Source organism: Pseudophryne corroboree, chromosome 6, assembly GCF_028390025.1.
Source record: "Pseudophryne corroboree isolate aPseCor3 chromosome 6, aPseCor3.hap2, whole genome shotgun sequence".
NCBI classification, from domain to species: domain Eukaryota; kingdom Metazoa; phylum Chordata; class Amphibia; order Anura; family Myobatrachidae; genus Pseudophryne; species Pseudophryne corroboree.
Window position 1 is genome coordinate 99,126,616 of NC_086449.1, and position 25,075 is coordinate 99,151,690.

At 45.9% G+C, this 25,075-nt stretch overlaps 1 protein-coding gene across 4 annotated transcripts in view; it reads left to right on the forward strand.

The window, feature by feature from the left end:
• Nucleotides 1-24,563, forward strand: part of LOC134936470 (LIM homeobox transcription factor 1-alpha-like) — a 169,423-nt gene extending 144,860 nt beyond the window's left edge. For all 4 annotated transcript variants that reach the window (XM_063931512.1, XM_063931513.1, XM_063931514.1 and 1 more), the window contains 2 exons: nucleotides 23,040-23,192; nucleotides 24,028-24,563. In XM_063931512.1, coding sequence (XP_063787582.1) covers nucleotides 23,040-23,192; nucleotides 24,028-24,176 — 302 coding nt within the window. In that variant the 3' untranslated portion in view covers nucleotides 24,177-24,563. The remainder of the gene's footprint in view (nucleotides 1-23,039; nucleotides 23,193-24,027) is intronic.
• Nucleotides 24,564-25,075: the final 512 nt, after the last annotated feature.

Here is a 25,075-nt window from a genome sequence, read left to right on the forward strand (position 1 = left end):
CCACAATAGATTGGTTTATGTGAAACACGGACACCACCTTACGAAGAAAGTGCTGACGAGTCCTGAGTTCAGCTCTGTCCTCATGGAAAATTAAATAGGGGCTCTTGAAAGACAACGCCCCCAACTCTGACACACGTCTTGCTGAAGCCAAGGCCAACAGAGTGACGGTCTTCCACGTAAGGTACTTTACGTCTACCTCCTGTAACGGTTCAAACCAGTTCGATTGGAGGAACTTCAGAACCAAGTTGAGATCCCAAGGTGCCGTGGGAGACACAAAGGGAGGTTGGATGTGCAGAACACCTTTCAAGAATGTCTGTACCTCAGGGAGAGAAGCCAATTGTTTCTGAAAGAAAACAGACAAGTCCGAATCTGGACTTTTATGGAGCCTAGACGTAGGCCCACATCCACTCCCGACTACAGAAAAAGTCCCAGATTAAATTCCACCACAGAATATTGTCTGCTCTCCCACCAAGAGACATATTTCCTCCAGATATGGTGGTAATGTTTAGACGTTACCCCCTTCCTAGCTTGGATCATAGTCAGAATGAACTTGTCAGGAATCCCTCTCCTGGCTAGAATCAGCCGTTCAACTTCCATGCCGTTAAACGTAGCCATGGTAAGTCTTGATAGACGAACAGGCCCTGTTGCAGTAGATCATCGCGAAGAGGTAGAGGCCACGGATCTTCAAGGAGCAACCCGAGAAGATCCGCATACCATGCCCTTCGTGGCCAGTCCGGAGCAATGAGGATTGCTTGAACCTTTTCCCTGTTTATTCTTTTTAGAATTCTTGGGAACAGAGGAAGTGGAGGAAACATAGAATTTGAAACATAGAATTTGACGGCAGATAAGAACCACTTGGCCCATTTAGTCTGCCCCCTTTTTTTTTTTTTTTTTACATTATTTTTTTCTCTAACCTTGTTTGATCCTTATTTCTTTGTAAGGATATCCTTATGTCTATCCCATGCATGTTTAAATTGCTCCACTGTCTTAGCCTCTACCACCTCTGATGGGAGGCTATTCCACTTGTCCACTACCCTTTTCTGTAAAGTAATTTTTCCTCAAATTTCCCCTGAACCTTCCCTCCTCAATTCTCAGTGCATGTCCTCGTGTCCTATTGCTTCTCTTCATTTGGAGACTGTTTCCCTCCTGGACTTTGTTAAATCCCTTGATATATTTGAAAGTTTCTATCATGTCTCCCCTTTCCCTTCTCTGCTCCAAACTATACATATTGAGATTTCTTAGTCTTTCTGTGTATGTTTTGTGATGTAGGCCATGCACCATTTTAGTTGCCATTCTTTGTACAGTTTCTAATGTATTAATATCCTTTTGAAGATATGGCCTCCAGAATTGAACACAGAATTCTAGATGAGGCCGTACCAATGACCTATACAGTGGCATTATTACTTCTTTCTTTCTGCTGCTGATTCCTCTCCCAATGCAGCCAAGCATCTGACTAGCCTTCCTCATTGCTTTGTTGCATTGCTTACCTGCCTTTAAGTCACCTGAAATAGTGACTCCTAGATCCCTTTCCTCCTCAGTAGTTTCCAGTATTGTGCCATTAAAACTATATTTAGCCTTTGGATTTTGAGACCCAAGTGCATGATTTTGCATTTTTTGGCATTAAACTGTAATTGCCAACTCTTGACCATTCCTCTAGTCTACCTATATCCTCAATCATTTGTTTTACCCCACGTGGTGTGTCTACCCTGTTGCATACCTTTGTGTCATCTGCAAAAAGGCATACTTTCTCTTTAATGCCATTTGCAATGTCACCAATGAAGATATTAAAAAGCACTGGTCCAAGTACAGATCCCTGCGGTACTCCACTGGTAACATTTCCCTCCTGTGAATGCACTCCATTTACCACAACTCTCTGTTTTCTATCCTTCAACCAAGATCTTATCCATTCAATAATCCTAATATCCAATCCCAAACTTTCAAGTTTATTTAGCAGTCTGCAATGTGGAACAGTATCAAAAGCCTTACTAAAGTCTAGATAAGCTATATCCATGGCTCCACTTTATCCATCACTTTAGTCACACAGTCTAAAAAGTCATTAAGATTTGTTTGACATGATCTCCCCCCAGTGAATCCATGCTGTTTGGGATCCTGTAAATTGCCGGATTTGATATAATCTACAACTCTTTCTTTTAAGAGTGTTTCCATCAATTTCCCTACTACTGATGTAAGGCTCACCGGTCTGTAGTTGTTTGCATCTTCCTTGCTTCCACTTTTGTGCAGTGGGACTACGTTTGCTCTTTTCCAGTCCTCTGGAATTACTCCTGTAGCTAATGTCTGGTTGAATAATTATGTCAATGGTGCTACCAGCTCCTCTTTAAGTTCTTTTAGTATCCTTGGATGTATCCCATCTGGCCCCATAGATTTGTCCACTTTCAGCTTTGAGAGTTCTGTTAGGACCTTCTCCTCTGTAAATCTACTTGTTCATTTTCCTGAATATCCCTGCAACTTAACTGTGGCCCCTTCCCCTTTCTTTCAGTAGTAAATACTGAGCAAAAATAATTATTAAGATGATCTGCTATTACATTGTCTCCCTCAGGAAACAATGTAAACATGTACACTAGCTGGTAGACCCACGGAGTTGTCATAGCGTCTACTGCCACTGCTTGTGGGTCTCTCGACCTGGAACAATACCACTTGAGCTTCTTGTTGAGTCGAGAGGCCATCATGTTGATTTGTGGATATCTCTATCGACGTGTCAACCACTGGAACACCTCCGGGTGAAGGTCCCATTCGCTCCACCATGTCGGTTTATGTACGTCACTGCCGTCACATTGTCTGACTGGACCTGAATAGCCTGATTCTGAAGAAGAAATGTGGCCTGCTCAAGGGCGTTGTAGATAGTCCTGAGTCCCAGGATGTTTATTGGAAGGACGACTTCCTGACTTGACCATCTTCCCGATGACTGTACCCCAACATCTGAGGCTTGCGTGTGTGGTTAGCAGAATCCAATTCTGAATCCTGACCCTCCGACCCTCGACTAGGTGAGAAGTCTGCAGCCACAACACATAAAGGAGATCCTAGATTTTGGAGACAGACGAATCCTCCTGTGTATGTGAAGATGCGATCCGGACCATTAGTCCAACAGATACAGCTGGAAGGGCCTTGCATGAAACCTTCTGTACGGAATCGTCTCATAAGAGGCTACCATTTCCCCCAGAAGGCATATACAGAGATGCACAGAGATCCAGTTGGTTTCAGGACAGCCCGAACCATTGACTGGATTAATTTATAAACAAGAAAAGGTAGGATGGAACCTACTGTTGGCGCAAAGTTAAGATGATAGTTGTATTTCACCGTGGGATCACTGTCCAAGAATGATGGTGAGGAAGTTCTTTAATGTTCCCAAAACGTGTTCTTCGTGGAAATTGCTTTCAAACGATGTTACATGTAGAGAGAACACAAATGGTGTACAAGGGTTCAGTGAGATTTCCAAAAAAGTTAATTTGAATGAGGGTGACTTCTGCCCGGACTCTGTGAACTATGGTGATACGGGGAAGTGTAGAGGTATCCTGTAAGGGTTCACCCTGGTGTTTTGAGATAGGCGTGGCTCCTCACATGTGTGCTTACTTTCATACACTTGGAGAAAGCCTATAAAGGTTTCTTTAAAGCCTCTAAGTAAATACTCCAGGTGTCAAAAAATGGGTGTGCCCCAAATATTCACATGCAGATACTTCTAGATGATGCTCACATCTATGCTTACTTCAGCAGATGCCGTACTTTCATGTAACGGTTTCTTTTTTTCAGCAGGCTGGATGATCGTCCTCATTCACTCCCTGACTCCGTATTAGGCTCGGTATTAAGCACAAACACGAAGTGGTGTGTGAGGTTTCATATACATTTATTATAAAAATTAATTAATAAAAACAAATTCTGGATTGCATACCACAACAAACAGTCTCATGGATGTTATTCAGCAAAATCCAACAGTGAAAAGTAAAAAAAAAAAAAAAAGTGAAAAAAGTGAAAGTACGGCGTCTGCTGAAGTAAGCATAGATGTGAGCATCATCTAGAAGTATCTGCATGTGAATATTTGGGGCACACCCATTTTTTGACACCTGGAGTATTTACTTAGAGGCTTTAAAGAAACCTTTATAGGCTTTCTCCAAGTGTATGAAAGTAAGCACACATGTGAGGAGCGACGCCTATCTCAAAACACCAGGGTGAACCCTTACAGGATACCTCCACACTTCCCCGTATCACCATAGTTCACAGAGTCCGGGCAGAAGTCACCCTCATTCAAATTAACTTTTTTGGAAATCTCACTGAACCCTTGTACACCATTTGTGTTCTCTCTACATGTAACATCGTTTGAAAGCAATTTCCACGAAGAACACGTTTTGGGAACATTAAAGAACTTCCTCACCATCATTCTTGGACAGTGATCCCACGGTGAAATACAACTATCATCTTAACTTTGCGCCAACAGTAGGTTCCATCCTACCTTTTCTTGTTTATAAAGTTGTCTACAGGTGTGTGGTGACACATCAGGAAGGGACTTTACACTGGGCAGCAAAGAGAGTGCGCAGGAACATACCTTACATTTTCATTGACTGGATTACCATTGCCTTTTCCAAGGGAAGGGATACTTTCTGAGAATCTGTGTCCAGTATCATTCCTTTGAAAGGAAGCCTCTGTGTTGGTTCTAGGTGAGATTTTGGTAGGTTCAGAATCCACCCGTGATCCAGGAGTAGTCTGGTTGAGAGACCAATGTTGTCCAACAACAGCTCCCTGGACGGTGCCTTTTTCAGAAGGTCATCCAGGTACAGAATTATGTTCACACCTTGTTGCGGAGTAGTAACATCATCTTTGCCATCACTTTGGTGAACACTCTCGGTGCCGTGGAGAGACCAAATGGCAGGGCCTGGAACTGGTAGTGACAGTCCTGCAGTGCAAACCATAGATAAGCCTGATGAGGCGGCCAGATCGGAATATGAAGGAATGCATCCTTGATATCCAGAGACACTAGGAATTCCCCCTCCTCCAGACATGAGCTCACCGCTCTCAGAGGCTCCATCTTGAATTTGAACACTTGTAAGTACGGGTTCAACGATTTGAGGTTCAGAACCGGTCTTACCGAACCATCCGGCTTTGATACTACAAACAAGCTGGCATAGTAACCCTTGTTTTTTAGATGAGGTGGAACTGGAACAATGACCTGGGTCTGTAACAGTTTTTGAATGGCGTACTGTGAAGCTGGTAAGACTGATTTGAAGAATCTGTGAGGTGGGAGCTCCTGGAACTCCAGTCTGTAGCCTTGGGATATAAGGTCTATGACCCAGGGATCCTGGCATGATCTTGTCCAGATGTGACTGAAGAATTTTAGCCGGGCTCCCACTTGACAGTCATCCAGGCATCGCGGTCCACCGTCATGCGGAAGGTTTTGAGGAAGCAGAGCCTGAACTCTGTTCCTGTGAACCGGCAGTAGCTGGTTTCCGTGGTTTACCTCTAGCACCTCTGGCGGCGGCAGAGGAACCTCTGGCCTTGCCCCTAAAGTTGGTCGTCCGAAAGGACTGTAAGTTGGATCCTGAGTAGGCTTTCCTAGCTGGTGGAGCTGCAGAAGGTAGGTATGTGGACTTACCCGCAGTAGCTTTGGAGATCCATTTGTCTAGTTCATCTCCAAATAAGGCCTTGCCTGAGAAAGGTAGGCCTTCCACGCCTTTCCTGGAGTCCGCATCCGCAGTCCACTGGCGTAGCCATATACCCCTGCGTGCAGACACTGCCATAGCCGTAGTGTGTGCATTAAGCAAGTCTATTGCTTTTATGGCTTCCACCATAAAGTTCGCAGAGTCCTGTATATGTTGCAGTAGCAAAATAATCATTCCCCTAATGGAGTCCAGCCATGCTGGCTCTGCCCCACTAGCCTGGGAAGGGATACTACACTGAGTACACACTAGTGAACCACCTGGAGAAGAGGAACACTGTGCCTTACATGAAACACAATCTTTGCCTGACATACTGTAACAGTGACAGCACACACACACAGGAAAATGTTAAATGCACAATTAACCCACAAAGAGCTCTTCCAGGGAGACACAGATAGAGTATGGAACAAGCACACGGCATCCTTATTGCTAATGCCAAGCTTAGCCGGGTCTCAGACTAAGTACCTAGATTAGGGACTTAGTACACCATTAAGCGCTCCCCCCATACTACGACCCCCTTGTACCGCTGAGGCAATCTTGAGTCTCTCCGGAGGAGCTGCACGTCCCTGTCAGTCAGCGTCTGTGTCAGCTGCAGTAGCGAAAATGGCGCTTGTGAGCTGCTGGATCCGCTCATAGTAAAGCCCCGTCCTTTCAATGGCGCGCGGTCTTCCCGCTCTTCTTTATACTGGCTGTATGTGTCTATGTGCATAAAATGGAGACAGACTCCGTTTATGGCTTTGTTGCTAGTCTGGATACTGTGTCCGCTGTTATGTACACAGTCGGAAGACGCAGTCTGCCCCGTTTAGAAGCCGTGTGTCTCCGTATCCACATGCCGCCATAATGGCTGGTGACACGCTAAACGGGACGCCGGCCTAGTACTCACCACTCTTCATTCCTCTGGCTCTGTTAGGGGTGGTGGCGTGCTGCGGGAATGTACGCTCGCCGTGGTGGGGCTTGCAAATAATTTCCTCAGGAGCTAGCGTCCTATCAGCAGGGAATGAGACCATTAACCCTGATAGGTTGGGCTGTTCCCCCCCACTAAGTCCCACGAAGCAGGCAGGCTGGTTCCATCCAGTCCTGTCTGAAAATAACAAACTTATAAAATAAATGCAGAAAACTCTTCAGGAGCTTCCAGAGATGTGACCGGCTCCTCCGGGCACATTTTCTAAACTGAGTCGGTAGGAGGGGCATAGAGGGAGGAGCCAGCACACCTAATCAAACTTCTATAGTGCCCATGGCTCCTAGTGCACCCGTATATACCCCCATGGTACTAAATGGATTCCCAGTATCCCCTAGGACGTAAGAGAAAAGTATCAATAGTTTATATCCATATAATGGGCCCATGATTAAGGTGTTGGAGCTGTAACTGTTTTAGCAGGATGACTGGCACTTGAAATAGTACTTGGGCAGTCTCCTTTATGATGTTACCACTATGCACTTTATTTTTGGATATGCAAGTTTTTCATATGGGATATTTGGGCGATATTCAATTGTTACATTGCAGCTGATCTCCCGTCTAAAGTGAAGGGAGATCATGGGGCGATATATTAAATTGATTTTTTTTTATCCTGTCTGTTGCATCAGTAGAGGTAAAAGCGGTTAAACCCAATTAAACTAATGGGCGCGACGTAAAAAGTCCTGTTTGGGTGCCCAAACAAGTCAATTTTGCGCATTTAAGATCTCCACCCCGTGGGGGGTGCTATCTGAAATGCCGGTACCTGCAGCCATCGTGTCCGAACGGAGCAACAATTGAATTGCTCTGTTGTGCACCATCTAGTGGCTGCTGACGCGATGACAACTGAATTTCACCTGAACCAGTGGTTCCCAAACTTTTTTTAATCATGGCCCCCTAGAGTATCAGAATTTTATCATGGCATCCCGAGGCCAAAAGTTTCTTTGAGAATTTTAGAAAACAATAAGTAAATTATGTTTATGAGTCATCCTTAGTTTCTATAGTGTGTTACAAGATAATATTTGCTTCTGTTTGTCCTCATATTTTATAATTGGCATCCACAAGCATTCGTTTTGTCTGTTACTTTGACCAAAAATAGTTTGAATTGGTCGTGGACTACCAATCCAAGGCACCCCTGCTAGTGTCCTGAGGCATTACAGGGTGTCTAGGCACACAGTTTGGGAACCACTGGCCTAAACTATTGATACTTTATAAAAAGGAGATTTATGGTAGACTTACCTTTGTTAAATCTCTTTCTGCGAGGTACAATGGATTCCACAGGGAATAATATCGGGGGTTGAAGAGTTGGATCTTTATCCGAGGCACCAACAGGCTAAAGCTTTGACTGTTCCCAGAATGCATTGCATCTCCTCTATAACCCCGCTTCCAGGCACTGGAGCTCAGTTTCGTTAACCAGTCCAATGCAGTAGCACGCAAAAGAGACGGTAGATTTTAGTCACATAGACCCACATTCTCACGACAGGAGAAGGGACTAGCGGCTAATGCCATACAAACCCAAAGAAGCTAAGTGCGTCAAGATGGGCGCCCTGTGGAATCCAGTGTATCTCGCAGAAAGAGATTTAACCATGGTAAGTCTACCATAAATCTCCTTTTCTGCAGCGGGGTACACTGGTCTTCCACAGGGAATAACAATGGGGATGTCCTAAAGCAGTGCCTCATGGGAGGGGATGCACTGTAGCGTGCACAAGAACCCAGCGTCCAAAGGAAGCATCCTGGGAGGAGGTAGTATCAAAGGCATAGAACCTAATGAACGTGTTACAGAGGACCACGTAGCCGCCTTGCACAATTGTTCAGCGGACGCGCCTCAGCGCCAGGTAAAATGGGCTTTGATAGCAGCAGGAGCTGGGAGACCAGCCTGTGCATAAGCTTGTGCAATCGCCATTCTAATCCATCTGGCCAATGTTTGCTTATTCGCAGACCAGTCACGTTTGTGAAAACCAAAAAGTGCAAAAAGGGTATCTGACCTCCTGAGGGAGGCAGTCCTCTCTACGTATATACGGAGAGCCCGTACCACATACAAAGACCACTCTTTGCAGGACAAACCAGAAGAGATAAAGGCCGAAACCACTGTCTCTTGGTTAAGTGAAAAGATGATACCACCTTAGGTAGATAACCAGGGCGAGTACGAAGAACTGCCCAGTCATGGTGGAAAATCAGAACAGGTGGACAACAGGACAAGGCGCCTAAGTCCGACACCCTCCTAGCAGAGGCAATAGCCAGTAAAAACACGACCTTAAGTGTAAGACATTTAAAATCCACAGACTCAAGAGATTCAAATGGAGACTCTTGTAGGGCATATAAGACAACAGACAGATCCCATGGAGCCACAGGAGGGACATAGGGAGGCTGAATCCGTAAAACGCCCTGAGTGAAAGTATAAACATCAGGAATAGACGTAATTTTCCTCTGAAACCACACTGACAAGGCAGATATATGTACCTTGAGGGAGGTCAGACGAAGGCCTAAATCTAGGCCTTGTTGCAGAAAAGCCAAAAGCCTAGCAGTACTGAACGAATAGGCATCATAATTCTTAGCAGCATACCATGTGAAGTAAGAGTTCCCTACCCTGTAATAAATCCGTGCAGAAGCTGGCTTGCGGGCCTTCAACATAGTTCGAATAACCGCCTCGGAGAATCCCTTGGCTCTCAGGAGTGAAGCTTCAAGAGCCACGCCATCTAAGCCAGTCTGGCCAGGTCTGGATAGACACAAGGGCCCTGAACGAGGAGGTCTGGGTGTTGAGGAAGTAGAAGAGGGCGCTCTATCGATAGACCCTGCAGGTCTGAGAACCAATGCCGTCTGGGCCACGCTGGAGCGACTAGAAGTAGTATTCCTCTTTCTTGCTTGAACTTCCTTAGAACCTTGGGCAGGAGTGACACTGGAGGGAACACGTAGGGCAGCCAAAAGTTCCATAGAATTGCCAGTGCATCTACGAACGCTGCTTTAGGATCCCTTGTCCTTGATCCAAAGACCGGAACCTTGTGATTGTGTCAAGACGACATCAGGCCTACATCTGTTAGGCCCCACTTGTCCACTAGGAGTTGAAAGACTTTCGGATGAAGATTCCACTCTCCGGCGTGAACGTCCTGACGACTGAGGAAATCTGCTTCCCAGTTGAGGACTCCGGGGATGAACACTGCCGATATTGCTGGCAGATGGCGTTCCGCCCAATGGAGGATTTTTGATACTTCCAGCACTGCCATGCGGCTTCGAGTGCCGCCTTCATTTATGTACGCCACTGTGGTGGCATTGTCTGATTGTACTTGAACAGGACTGTTCTGTACTAGAAGCAGGGCCAGTGTCAACGCATTGAGCACTGCCCGCAATTCCAGAATGTTTATCGGGAGGAGAGATTCCTCCCTGGTCCACCGACCCTGGAGAAAGTGATGCTCCAACACCGCACCCCAACCTCGCAGACTGGTGTTCGTTGTCAGGAGGACCCAGTTGGAGTTATTGATTTTTAAATGCTAGTAAATGTGTGTTTTAGCCCCTTAAACAAACATCAATTTACATAACTTAATAATTGTCAAAAATCAACCTTTAGCAAATATACCCCTAGAGGTATGGGCAGTGCCGTAACTAGACATTTTAGCGCTGTGTGCAAGAAACAGAATCGGCTATCTATTGGCTGTGACTCTCAGATTAATAATTTTTAAATCATATTTATTTAAGATGACAGCAAATAGGTCCAGTCCAGTGTCCATTAAAAGGTGTGTGCACACGGTGAGATAAATCTGTAAGATTTTGAGTATATAGTCAAAATCTTATGAAAAGTTAGTGCATATCTCAAGGTGTTAGACAGCTTGCGATACAGACCATACTTGCCTACTTTTGAAAAAGCATTTCAGGGAGATTGTGAAAGTGACACCTATCAGCGCGGATGTGTACTGCTACATCTGAGAGGAGTGTCATAAAAATGACTTACATCCAAATGTAAACGAGCCACAAAGTTAGTAATGTCTACTTGTTGAAGAAAAGATTTTTTTCAAGATTTGTTTGTGTATTGTGTTTTACAAAAGCTTCCATATACTGTAAGTGGCCATGAGAAAACGAGTTTTATGGTAAGAACTTACCTTTGTTAAAACTCTTTCTGCGAGGTACACTGGGCTCCACAAGGAATGGACAATGGGGTGTAGAGTAGGATCTTGATCCGAGGCACCAACAGTCTCAAAGCTTTGACCTTCTTCCCAGAATGCATAGCGCCGCCTCCTATATCACCCCGCCTCCCTGCACAGGATCTCAGTTTTTAGTTAACCAGTCCAATGCAGTAGCAGGAAAAGAGACGACAACGGTTAGTAGCCAAAACACAGCATTCTCACGACAGGAGACGTGTCAGTGGCTAATGCCATACCAACCCAAAGAAGCTAAGTGCGTCAGGGTGGGCGCCATGTGGAGCCCAGTGTACCTCGCAGAAAGAGTTTTAACAAAGGTAAGTTCTTACCATAAAGCTCGTTTTCTGCTGCGGGGTACACTGGGCTCCACAAGGAATGGACAATGGGGATGTCCTAAAGCAGTTCCTTATGGGAGGGGACGCACTGTAGCATGCACAAGAACCCAGCGTCCAAAGGAAGCATCCTGGGAAGCAGCAGTATCGAAGATATAGAACCTTATAAACGTGTTCACAGAGGACCACGTAGCCGCCTTGCACAATTGTTCAAGGTCGCACCACGTTGGGCCGCCCAAGAAGGTCCAACAGACTGAGTAGAATGGGCCTTAATGTGATCAGGAGCAGAGAGACCAGCCTTCACATAAGCATGTGCAATCACCATTCTAATCCATCTGGCCAGAGTTTGCTTGTGAGCAGGCCAGCCCCGTTTGTGAAACCCAAACACAACAAAAAGAGAATCAGATTTCCTAATAGGAGCAGTTCTCTTCACATAGATACGGAGAGCCCATACCACATCCAGAGACCGCTCTTTGGGAGACAGATCAGGAGAAACAAGTGCCGGAATTACAATCTCCTGGTTAAGGTGGAACGAAGAAACCACCTTAGGTAGATAGCCGGGACGAGTCCTAAGAACCGCCCGGTCACATTGAAATATCATATATGGGGAACGACAGGACAAGGCACCCAAATCCGACACTCTTCTAGCTGAAGCAATAGCCAGCAGAAATACCACCTTAAGGGAAAGCCACTTAAGGTCAGCTGAACCAAGAGGTTCAAACGGAGACTCTTGTAACGCCTCTAAAACCACTGACAAGTCCCAAGGAGCCACAAGCGGGACATAGGGAGGTTGGATACACAACACACCCTGAGTAAAGGTATGCACATCAGGTAAGGTCGCAAGGCAGATATTTGAACCTTGAGGGAGGCCAGACGCAGGCCTAAGTCCAGGCCCTGCTGAAGAAAAGCCAACAACTTGGCTATACTAAACTTGGAAACGTCATAATCGTTAGATGCGCACCAAACAAAGTAAGAATGCCAGACCCTATAGTAAATCCGAGCAGAAGCCGGTTTCCGGGCCCGCAACATAGTTTGAATGACCGCCTCAGAAAACCCTTTAGCCCTTAAGACGGAAGCTTCAAGAGCCACGCCGTCAAAGACAGCCGGGCTAGGTCCTGGTAGACACAGGGGGCCTGAACGAGGAGGTCTGGGCGTTGTGGAAGTAGAATTGGACGCTCTGATGATAGGACTTGCAGGTCTGAGAACCAGTGCCGTCTGGGCCACGCTGAAGCTATGAGAAGCAGAATTCCTTTTTCTTGCTTGAACTTCCGAATTACCCTGGGCAGGAGTGACACCGGAGGGAACACGTACGGCAGCCGAAACCTCCACGGTACCGCCAGCGCATCCACGAATGCTGCTTGAGGATCCCTTGTCCTTGCTCCGAAGACCGGAACCTTGTGATTGTGTCGAGATGCCATCAGATCCACGTCTGGAAGGCCCCACCTTTCCACTAGGAGTTGAAACACTTCTGGATGGAGGCCCCACTCGCTGGCATGCACGTCCTGTCGACTGAGAAAGTCCGCTTCCCAATTCAGGACTCCCGGAATGAATATTGCCGATATGGCCGGTAGATGGCGTTCTGCCCACTGTAGAATCCGTGAGACTTCCTTCCTTGCTAGGCGGCTTCGAGTGCCGCCTTGATGATTTATGTAAGCCACTGGGGTGGCGTTGTCCGACTGTACTTGAACAGGACGGTTCTGAATTAAATGCTGGGCTAGGTTCAAGGCATTGAAGACCGCCCGCAACTCCAGAATATTGATCGAGAGGAGGGACTCCTCCTTGGTCCACCGCCCCTGAAGGGAGTGTTGCTCCAGCACCGTGCCCCAACCTCTTAGACTGGCATCTGTTGTCAACAGGACTTAGTCGGATATCCAGAATGGATGGCCTCTGCACAGTTGGTGGTCCCGGAGACACCAGAGCAGCGACAGGCGGACCTCCGGAGTATATGAGATCATTCGAGACCTGATCCGGTGAGGCAGGCCGTCATATTTGGCTAAAATCAGCCTCTGGAGAGGGCGAGAGTGAAATTGAGCGTACTCCACCATGTTGAATGCTGACACCATGAGGCCCAGCACCTGCATCGCCGAATGTATCGACACTTGCGGACGAGATAGGAAGCAACAAATCCTGTCCTGAAGTTTCAGGACTTTCTCCTGAGACAGGAACAACCGCTGGTTGTGAGTGTCCAATAGTGCTCCCAGATGCACCATGCTCTGAGCAGGGATCAGGGATGACTTCTTCCAGTTGATGAGCCACCCGTGGGCTTGCAGAAACCGGACCGTCACATCTAGATGACGCAGGAGAAGTTCTGGGGAATTTGCCAGGATTAACAAGTCGTCCAAATACGGCAGTATCCTGACCCCTTGACGGCGGAGTACCACCGTCATCACCGCCATTACTTTTGTAAAGACTCGTGGAGCCGTTGTTAAACCAAAAGGTAATGTCCGAAACTGGTAATGGCAGTTGCCAATCGCAAATCTCAGGTATTGCTGATGAGACACTGCTATAGGAATATGCAGGTAAGCATCCCGTATATCCAGGGAGACCATGAAGTCCCCAGGTTCCAATGCCAGAACTATAGAGCGAAGGGTTTCCATCCGGAACTTTGAAACCTTCACAAACCTGTTCAATGCCTTGAGGTTGAGAACGGGCCGGGAAGACCCATTCGGTTTCGGGACTAGAAACAGCGGAGAATAGTACCCCCGGCCCCTCTGCGCAAGAGGCACCTGTACTACGACTCCTGTATCCAGGAGGGTCTGTACCACCGAATGTAGAGTGTTTGCCTTTGTCTTGTCCAACGGGACATCTGTCTGGCAAAATCGATGAGGGGGTCGGTTTTTGAAGGCTATGGCGTAACCTCGAGTGACGACTTCCCGTACCCAGGCATCTGAAGTGGTCTTCAACCATTCCTGGGTATACCCTAGAAGCCGGCCCCCTACCCTGGGATCCCCCAGAGGGAGGCCCGCCCCATCATGCGGCAGGCTTATCTGTCTTGGAAGCTGGTTGACGGGCCGCCCAGGCTCTTTTGGGCTTCGGCTTACCAGGTTTGGAAGTGCGGGCCTGCTTGTTGTACGCCTGACCTTTTGCTTTACCTGAAGGATGAAAGGGGAGAAAGGAAGTACCTTTAGCCTTCGACACAGAAGGAGCAGTACTTGGCAGACAGGCAGTTTTGGCAGTAGCCAAGTCAGCCACAATCTTAGTTAAATCCTCTCCAAACAGAATATCTCCCTTAAAAGGGAGTACCTCCAGGGTTTTTCTAGAGTACAGATCCACAGACCAGGATCTCAGCCACAATATCCGGCGAGCCAGGACTGACGTAGTAGAGGCCTTGGCTGCCAGGATGCCAGCATCAGAAGCCGCCTCTTTAATATAACGAGAAGCTGTGACAATATGAGACAAGCATTGTCTAGCATGGTTAGAGGAGATTTCAGCATCTAACTCCCACGGCCCATGCTTCAATGGCCTCTGCAGCCCAAGTAGCTGCAATAGTGGGCCTTTGTGCAGCACCCGTGAGGGTGTAAATCGCTTTCAGACAACCCTCCACACGTTTATCTGTAGGCTCTGTTAGAGACGTGACGGTGATGACCGGTAGAGCTGAGGAAACCACCATCCTAGCCACATGTGAGTCCACTGGAGGAGGCGTTTCCCAATTCTTAGACAGCTCCGGCGCGAGGGGGTAGCGAGCCAGCATCTTCTTTTGAGGCACAAACTTCGTACCTGGGTTTTCCCAGGGTTCCTGATGTATATCAATTAGGTGGTCAGAGTGGGGTAAAACTTGTTTAATCACCTTCTGACGCTTGAACCTATCTGGTTTCTTAAGAGGAACGGATGGCTCGGGATCATCCGTAATCTGTAAAATTAACTTAATAGCCTCCAAGAGATCAGGAACATCCACATGTGAACCACCCTCCCCATCAGCCGTATCTGAGTCAGAACCTGTGGGGTCAGTGTAAGTGCCGTCTTCATCCGACGAGGTGTCAGTGACAGCAGTGGATTGTGAGGAGACAAGCCCTCGCTTAGAAGACCCCTTGGACGTAGGCGAGCGACGGTCAGACTTTTTAGTAGTCAGGGACTGGTTCAACTTCTTTATTTGAGCAGATAAATCGTCCGCCCACGGCGGGTTAGCTGCAAGGACCACAAACGGTTGCACCGGCATTGGGGGTCCCATAGGGGGTGTTAGTTTATGAACTAGCGTATGCAGAAGCGTGGAAAAAGCGGCCCACGGCAGGTCATTATTTGCCCCTGTTGCCACCGTCCCACTGGGGGGCAAGGAGCCCTCAGAACCAGAGCCCAAAGCTGCTATATTCTCCTCATAGGTATCTGTGGCTTCAGCAACACCGACAGTGTGTTCAGCCCCAGAACCGTTACCCTCAGAAGCAGACATGATATAACTTACAGTATCAGGTAACACAGTACAATTTGTCAGCAGCACAATACCTCTAGCCCAAACCCCTGCGCAGTGTAGCCAGCACCAGCAGAGATAAAGGAGAGATATGGTGACTAAATCACAGAGAAAAATATGTAATACAGTATATCTTTGTGAAAATCCTATATTAGATAAAACCTGACGCACCAAGCCCCCTCAGGTTATAGAATATAGAGATAGCAGGTTGAGTGAAAGACACAAAATGGACACCACTCAGCTATCAAATGCACACACAAATAGTCACAGTCTGTACAATGCAGAGGTTATTACTAACAATAATACTGCACTGGACTAGCTTACACAGCTATATAACAATAGATAAAACAGTACACAGTAAGAACTGGATGTATATCACAGGGTAATTGTACTAGGAAACCCTGACTAAGTGCACTCTTTCTTAACTAACACTGACTAAAAAAGGCAGGTAGAATACTTAAGTGTCTTGTAAAGTCACAGCACTGACAACCAGGCGGCTTTACATAGGAGGATTTGCCCAAGCATTCCCAGGAACAGTGAGCTGAGGGATAATGGCGCCGCAGGCACTGCCAGGGAGTGACAGATATGCAGCTCCAGGGCGGGAACATTTGCAGAAAATGGCGCCCTGGGGCTGAGGGAGGGGCTTCAGGTCCAAGCTCTATCCCCCTGCTGTCAAAACCACTGGGTACTGCGGGCTCTAATAAAACGGTTTATAGAGAAAACCTGACCTGTCCCATGCCCTGGTGATTTAGTGGGATAGCATGTACTGCCACAGTGTCCACCGCCAGCGCGCGCGGCCCGCCTCCCACTGACCGCGCCGGATCGCGATAAAGACCGGGTCCCACAAGCAGGACCCACTTACCACCTCCCGAAGCGCGGCCACGCGATCCCGGAGAGCCCCCATCGTTTGTGCCTGACAAGAAGAAAACCGGAACTTCCTGCTGTAGTTACCCGGCAACCAGGGCTCGGGAGTGTACAGCGCCGCTGGGGAGAGCCGGAGCTGCAGCCGTGAATGTCCACTGACATGTAACACTGCTGCTGCCCTTGAAGTCTTCACTTTTTTCCTCAGAAAAAAAGCTCTTTTTAGGGCTGCCTGGAGCAGCCCCTCTGTTAAATGCCTGCTACTGCAGCACCAACTACAAAACTGAGATCCTGTGCAGGGAGGCGGGGTGATATAGGAGGCGGCGCTATGCATTCTGGGAAGAAGGTCAAAGCTTTGAGCCTGTTGGTGCCTCGGATCAAGATCCTACTCTACACCCCATTGTCCATTCCTTGTGGAGCCCAGTGTACCCCGCAGCAGAAACCTTATTTAAAATGCATGTAGCCATAGGGATAATTGTGCCATATAACCAATGCAGGGAAATGGTGCCGATGAGCCCATTTGAATGTATATATCTCTGATTTCTTTTTTTCCCCCAAGAAAGTAACAGCCGCATAATGGGAGTAAGGTGCAATCAGGGAGATTGCTGGACTATTCAGGGAGTGAGGGAGATTGCTGCTATTTCAGGGAGTCTCCTGCAGAATGAGGGAGGGTAGGCAACTATGATACAGATTTGATCCCAATGCACGCTCCCGTGAGGTTGGTATCGCAAGTCTAGATACACTATGCAGGTAAGTCAATCTTGACTATCTAGTACAAAGTATAGTCAAAATTGGCACTTAGTCAAAATCATACATAGACAAAATCTCAAGCACAGATAGTCAAAATCTGTACTATCTGGGCTCTGGGGAGTTCAAGGGAAATCACATAGTTAAAATCGGACATAGCAAGGATCTCACCGTGTGTACACACCTTTAGTATAGTTTGCATCCTAGCTCAGAGATCTGTACAAACAGCATTCTATCTGATTGTGACATCACTAAGAACTTCCTGTATGTCTGCGCTGGTAGGGATGGAGAGGTGGGAGTTTAAAATAAAAGTTAACAAAACGACTAATTTCTGCCTTGCCAAATGTAGCATTTCTACTGTAAATAACAAACTATTACACTTCTGAGTAATTTTTGGACATTGCTCAAATATGTTAAATTAGTGTAAAAGTAAAACAAGTACTAGTGGAAACCCGTCAAACTCAGCGTTTTTTGTTTTTTTTAAATGATCCCCTTTGCAAGGTAAATAAAGCAGAGGTGTGTATTACAGTGCACTGGTGTTAATAACAGACCGGCTCCTCTGATCCATTCTTATGGTCAGCTGGTGCTGGCTGGCTGTCTCCTGATGAAGGGCTGCCCCCAAATCTGAATATTGCTGATTTTCTACTCGGTTGGAGGGTGAACTTAGGGCCTGACACATCGCTGGAGGGACTGTCCTCCTGTCTGCACCTGTAAGTGTGCTCTGGAGGTAGTAAGTGGATACTTGTACTAAGCAACTCTCTGCAGCCGTTCCTTCTGGCAATCTCTGTGGCAGCACTTCAAACTCTCTGCCCGGGCAACTGTCAACCATCCTGACCCCCAGGCTTCAGACCAGCCGGCTGCTACTGCAGCTCTCTCCTCTCCTTAACAGACTGCAGCGGCAGTTAGCTCTCCTTTAGCCATTACTCCTTCCTGTCCTACTGGCATGTGGAGCTTATCTCATAGACTTTACATGGGAACTTTGCCACAACGCCCAAACCATTGCCCCAACCTAATTTTTCTTTTAGACTGTCACTTCTACATGGTAAGACCTTTATTTTGATACCTCATACATATTTTTACGGTCAACCGTTCTCTCAAAGTAAAAAACCTTACAGAATATATAGATTCATCCGAATATTTCACTAATTAATTGGTGTTAAATAATTTTTTTTTAGAAACCCGTATTTATCCAGTAAAAAAAAAAAACAAAAAACTGATTTGGTAGATTATGAACTTCAAATGTAATTTATGGCAAAACAGATGTCATGCAGTCCCACAGAAAGAGCACTTTATGAGATGTAAACAAATTCTGTATTTAATGTATAGCTTGATACTTTACATATGTATATTAGGGATGTGCGGAGGGCACTTTTTCTGTTTTGGATCTGGATCTCTGCTCGTGTTTTGGATCTGGATAGGTTTTGCCAAAACCACCCTTTCGGGTTTTGGTTGTGGATCTGGATGGTTTAACCCCCCCCCCCCCCCCCATAAAATTAGCTAAAATCACAGAGTTTGAGGGTAATTTTGATCTTACTGTATTATTAACCTCATTAACATAAATTTCCACTCATTTCCAGTCTATTCTGAACACCTCACAATATTGTTTTTAAGCCTAAAAGTTGCACCGAGGTGGTTGTATGACTAAGCGAAGCGGCACAAACACCTGGCCCATCTAGGAGTAGCACTGCAGTGGCAGACAGGAAGGCACTTAAAAAAACTAATCCCCAAACAGCACATCAGCTGTATGACTAAGCTAAGCGACAAAAGTGTGCGGCACAAACACCTGGCCCATCTAGGGTTGGCACTGCAGTCCCACTGCACTAATGGCGGATACCAGACGCACGTCAAACACCAACATAGCTGTCAAGGCCTGTTATCCGCTTTGCAACAGGATGACTGCTGTCATATTTCATCTTCCTCACAAAGGACTGTTGGACAGTCATTTGCCTAGTTGAAGTAGTACAAGTGGTCTTCCGACTTCCACTTTGGGATGACAATCGACTCCCAGCAGCAATAACAGCAGCAGCAGGAGGAGGGGAAGTGGTTCTTGATCTTTCCCTATTTTATCCTCCAAATTTTTGTTCTCCATTTTTTTTCTGGAGTTATATAACAAAATGCAGCACAGGAGAGCGTACCTCTACACCACAGAGGGCAAACCCTTTAAAAAATATTTGGATTAAATATTAATAACCCCTTTATTTGGAGTAAGTAATATCCAGACAGGACAGCACCACTGAACTTATATGGCAGTACCACTGGACTAGATTTATATGGCAGTACTACTGGACAAATACGGCAGTATCACTGGACTGGATTTATACGGCAGTACCACTGGACATATACGGCAGTATCAGTGGACATATACGGCAATATCACTAGAATTATACGTCAGTACCACTGTACTTATATGGCAGTACCACTGGACATACACGGCAGTATCACTGGACATATACGGCAGTATCACTGGACTAGATTTATATGGCAGTATCACTGAATTTATACGGCAGTATCACTGGACTTTTATGGCAGTATCACTGGAATTATACGGCAGTATCACTGGACTGGATTTATACGGCAGTACCACTGGACAAATACGGCAGTATCACTGGACTGGATTTATACAGAAGTATCACTGGATTTATATGGCAGTACCACTGGACATATACGGCAGTATCACTGGACTTATAAGGCAGTACCACTGGACATATACGGCAGTACCACTGGAATTATATGGCAGTACCACTGGACTGGATTTATACGGCAGTATCACTGTACCGGATTTATACGCAGTATCACTGGACATATACGGCAGTACCACTGGACATATACAACAGTATCACTGGACATATACGACAGTAGCACTGGAATTATACGGCAGTACCACTGGACATATACGGCAGTATCACTGGTATTATATGGCAGTACCACTGGACTGGATTTATACGGCAGTATCACTGGACTGGATTTATACGGCAGTACCAATGGACATATATACGGCGGTATCACTGGACTGGATTTATACCGCAGTACCACTGGACTGGATTTATACCACAGTACCACTGGACTTATATGGCAGTATCACTGGAATAATATGGCATTACCACTGGGCATATATGGCAGTACCACTGGACTTATACAGCTGTAGCACTGGACTGGATTTATACGGCAATACCACTGGACTTATACGGCAGTATCACTGGACATATACGGCAGTACCACTGGACTGGATTTCTACAGAAGTATGACTGGTTTTATATGGCAGTACCACTGGACATATACGGCAGCATCACTGGATTTATATGGCAGTACCACTGGACAGATACTGCAGTATCACTGGAATTATACGGCAGTACCACTGGATTGGATTTATATGGCAGTACCACTGGACATATACGGCAGTATCACTGGACTGGATTTATCTGGTAGTACCACTGGATTGGATTTATATGGCAGTACCACTGGACATATACGGCAGTATCACTGGACTGGACATATACAGCAGTATCACTGGAATTATATGGCAGTACCACTGGATTTATACAGCAGTATCACTGGACTTATACAGCAGTATCACTGGACATATACGGCAGTATCTGGAATTATATGGCAGTACCACTGAACTTATACCGCAGTACCACTGGACTTATATGGCAGTATCACTGGACATATATGGCAGTATCGCTGGAATAATATGGCATTACCACTGGGCATATATTGCAGAACCACTGGACTTATACGGCGGTAGCACTGGACTGGATTTATATGGCAGTACCACTGGATTTATACGGCAGTACCACTGGACTGGATTTATACAGAAGTATCACTGGAACCCGCTCATCTCTAATGTAAATGCTATATTATACCTGGAGCTGCTTACTTCTAAATATTGTGGAGCTGCTCCCACACCTCTTGATCTGTGGCTGGTTTCTACAGACTGATTACTTGGAACAGGGCTGCAGGGGTATTAGCCAGAGTGTTTACACAAGGTGCAGAACAAGGGAAACAGCTCTAACATGTAGATCACAGGATTACGGCATGCAATATGCTTCATGGTAGATCCTGGAAGCAGAAATGTTGTTTATTGCCATAGGCCACCTTAACAAAGACTGCAACACATCAGTATCTGTTACAAATGATTCATCCAAAATTACAAGATGGTGCATACAGGAGCGGCTCTTGCCACGGGCAAGCAGACTTTTTGCCCAGGGCGCCACAATCCTGAGGGCGCTGCGGCCGCCTGACCCTCTCACATGCTCCCTGCTTCTCCCACATGCTGCCGTGCGCACAATGCAGCGCACCGTACGGCATTGTGGGAGCGGCTGCAGACGCTAGAGATCATAATTGACCTCTAGTGTCTTTTTGCCGCTATGGAAGAGACGTCATGACGTCTCTCCCCTAGATCCGAGGAGCGGCGGCTGAAGATGGAGGACAGCAGCAGCGGTCGGGAAGCAGGAGCGGGGCTGGTGATTATTTTTTTTTTAAGCGGCTACTAGGGACATAACTACAGGGCCACATCTACAGGGGGTACATCCTACAGAGGGCACAGCTACCGAGGGCACAAAACTACTGAGTGCAAAACTACTGGGGGCAAAGCTACAGGGGGCATAACTACTGAGGGCACAGCTACAGGGGGCAAAACAACTGGGGGCACAGCTTCAGGGGGTAAAACTACTGGGGGTACAGCTACAAGGGGCACAACTCTACTGGGGTGCGCAACTACAGGGCGCATAACTGTGGCCACACCCCTTCCCTATTTTTTGCAGCGTGCCTGTGGCACGCACTAACCCTGTTTTGCCTGTTGGGGGGGGGGGGGACTTTTGCCCTGGGCGCCACAGGGTCTAGAACCGACCCTGGGTGCATACAAAACACAGAAACATGAGCTCTTTACATCAAACTAAACCCAGTCTCTACTCCTGCCATACATTCAAATAAGCAGGGGACGTTTCAGGAGGGTGGACAACCTGGGAGAGGGTTATGCATTAACCCAACCAACCAACCAACCAACCAACCAACCAACCAACCAACCAACCAACCAACCAGGCCAATAGCCACAGTCATGAAGGTTGACCTCCCTTCTTTCAAACAGGCTAAGCTTCCATCACAGTGATTATTACATAATAAAGCTTAGCAGGTTATTTCCTATTGAGATAGGTGTACATTCAAATGAAGGAATGTGCTAGTCAATCTTACACTATCAAAGTTTTACATATCCTTGTTGTTGGCATACTATCTAAGAACTCAATACTTTTTACATTTACAACAATATACACTAGATATGCTGTGCTGATAAAGATGTAAATAATGATTTATTCCAATTTTTTTGTGGGAAAATCTGGCCACGCGTCTCATAAAATGCTGGACACATGGATTTAATAATCCTTGTAAATTTAGTGAAACCTAATTATTATATTTTATTGTAAACAGAATTAAACAACGTGACTAATGCTGGGTACACACTAGTAGTTATATCTGCAGATATATCTATGGACAGACATGGCAGTGTGTTATGCAAACACACTGCCCGATCCGACGGGACTAACGTCACAAACTGGGCGGGCGTTAACATGCGCCTGCCCAGTTCAACTGTCAATCACCGCCGGCGTCTGCAGCAAGTGTACGGGCGGTCGGCTGAAAGCCCGTACTCAGCACAGTGTACCAATATATTGCTAGATATATTGCCCGTCGGCTGCGCTGCAGGGCTGACGCAATATGTCTGTGAATGACGGCGTTCACAGACATATCGTTCATACACATTGGTTGACGGACCCGCGATATATCCGCTGTTCAATAGAACGACCGATGTATCGGCCAGTGTGCACTCACCATAAGACACAAGTGTTTTGAGAGTGTTAAAGGCATTGAAAAGAAAGAGAGAGAAAAAAGGAATGTCCTACTATGAGCCTTTAGCTATTAAACAACTTTCCTAATCCTGCAATGTATGTGACCCATTAGATGGTGGCAGTGGGATAGAAGGTGTTATGGTGCCATATTCCAGAATGCCACAGCAGACACTCCTTCCATTGGATCAAGCCGTCTACAGCACAGATCTCTACAGACAGGGTCTCACACCTCCTCAAATGCCTGGTGACCATTTACATCCATATGGTGAGTGTTTCATGTTTCAAGGTTTTATTGGACTATATAAAATGTTGCAATCTCGGGTACCAGTAGCAAAGTTTGCAGTTAAACTCTTCGGTGCCATGGGGTTAAAGTTTTCTGGGAGAAGTGACAAATGCAATATTAAGTGGGAACTACATGAAGGGTCTTGGCCGGAGGAGAACTTCTGGATGTTAACTGCTTGGGGGAAGATCTGCTAGAACGTGGTCTTTTGTTTTGAACAATTTTTGCATGGCATACAATGTAATCTGCAGCAAGAGCTATAAAAGAGGTCCTTGAAAAGGTCTCTGAATATTACGTTGCTCCTTCTAAATTCCCGAGAAACTCAGTAGGCTTACTGTAGGTGCATAGAAAACACAATCCATGTTTTGATGATTGTCACTAATTACTAATACCGAAGTATGACGTTGCACCTAGGGAAGATCCTTTCAAATTTATTCAATAGGCACTTTATATCAATGATGGCATAAGTTCCAAGCGAATGACCACACATTGGTTTTCTTTATTTAAGCAATGGGTGCAATGGGCACTGCAGGTATTTTGGAAGTGGTGTTTAACAATAAATCCAGACTGAGGTCTAGTACTTTTTTTTTTTTTTTTTTAAATATGATGTCAATCCAGATCCAACATAGATTTTTAACTGCCATAAGGTGTTTAGTACAGGACAATATTTCAATTACTGCTAGTGTTAAAAAGGTTATAGGTAATAATAATAATACTAATAATTAAAAAAAAAACATAAAAGGGATGTTCTATTCTAGAGGAGAGATGAGGTACTAAATGGTACAAGTTTATACTCCAATAGAATTTTCTCCCCCAACAGATGCAGATGTTTTTCACGACATGGACAATGATGGTCTCAATTATCTAGGTGGCTCTTTACTGACATCCTCCAACTCCAACAACCTACAGGCTTGTGCTGGGCCCATTGATCGCTTGTACTCCATGCAGAACTCTTACTTCGCCTCCTGACCACGACAAGTAACAAATGCAATTTTCACAGATGTTCTTGGTGTCAACACGTAATCATTTCAGCTAACATCCAAACTATCAGGACATGAAGAATGTAAAGTCCGATTTATGGACAACATAAGGAGACGGCCCAAACGTTATCATCAGTGGCATCTTCTTCAGGCTGAGAAATACAGTCCTAATACATCCAACTACTTCTACAAAATATTGATGTTATTTATATAGTTTTTTCCCCCCTCATTCTGTTATTTAACTGTGCAGCTGAAATGTACAAAATAATTTCTTCAAAGAGTTTTATATGGCATGCTATCTTTGGAAAGCTTTTGATGTAAACAATAGATTTATGTTCCAGGATCCATTTAGCTGCATAAAATCACCATTTTGCCATGGCTTGAGTAGTTTACTTTTAGCTGTAAAGTATTACAGCTAAAAAAAACATGTATGAAAATGTATAGGGGTTGCACACAAACATTATATGCATATATTCCTTTATGAGACATTTGCAAAGCATAAAAAAAGGGGTCCACTCAGCAATTCTCTAACATATACTGCATATGGTCCAATCATGACTTAAAGCAGTCCTGGAGAGGTGATGGAACTCATTTAACCCACCACCTAAACCCCCCCCCCCCACACACACACACACATACATACACCTTCTCTCATATTAAGTGGAGCCAGGGACACTGCTAGTGTTTTTGGCACCCCCCTGCAAACTATGAATTAGTGCCCTACTTCTCATACTTTATAAAGAGACATGGATCTCACAAAGATGCAGCGTGGTCACATAATAGTACCTCCAATTGAAATTGCACCACACAGTTGCACAATCTTATTCACATTACACCGCATGTAGTGCCCCTGATTCATATTACACCACATAGTAATGCCCTCCTATG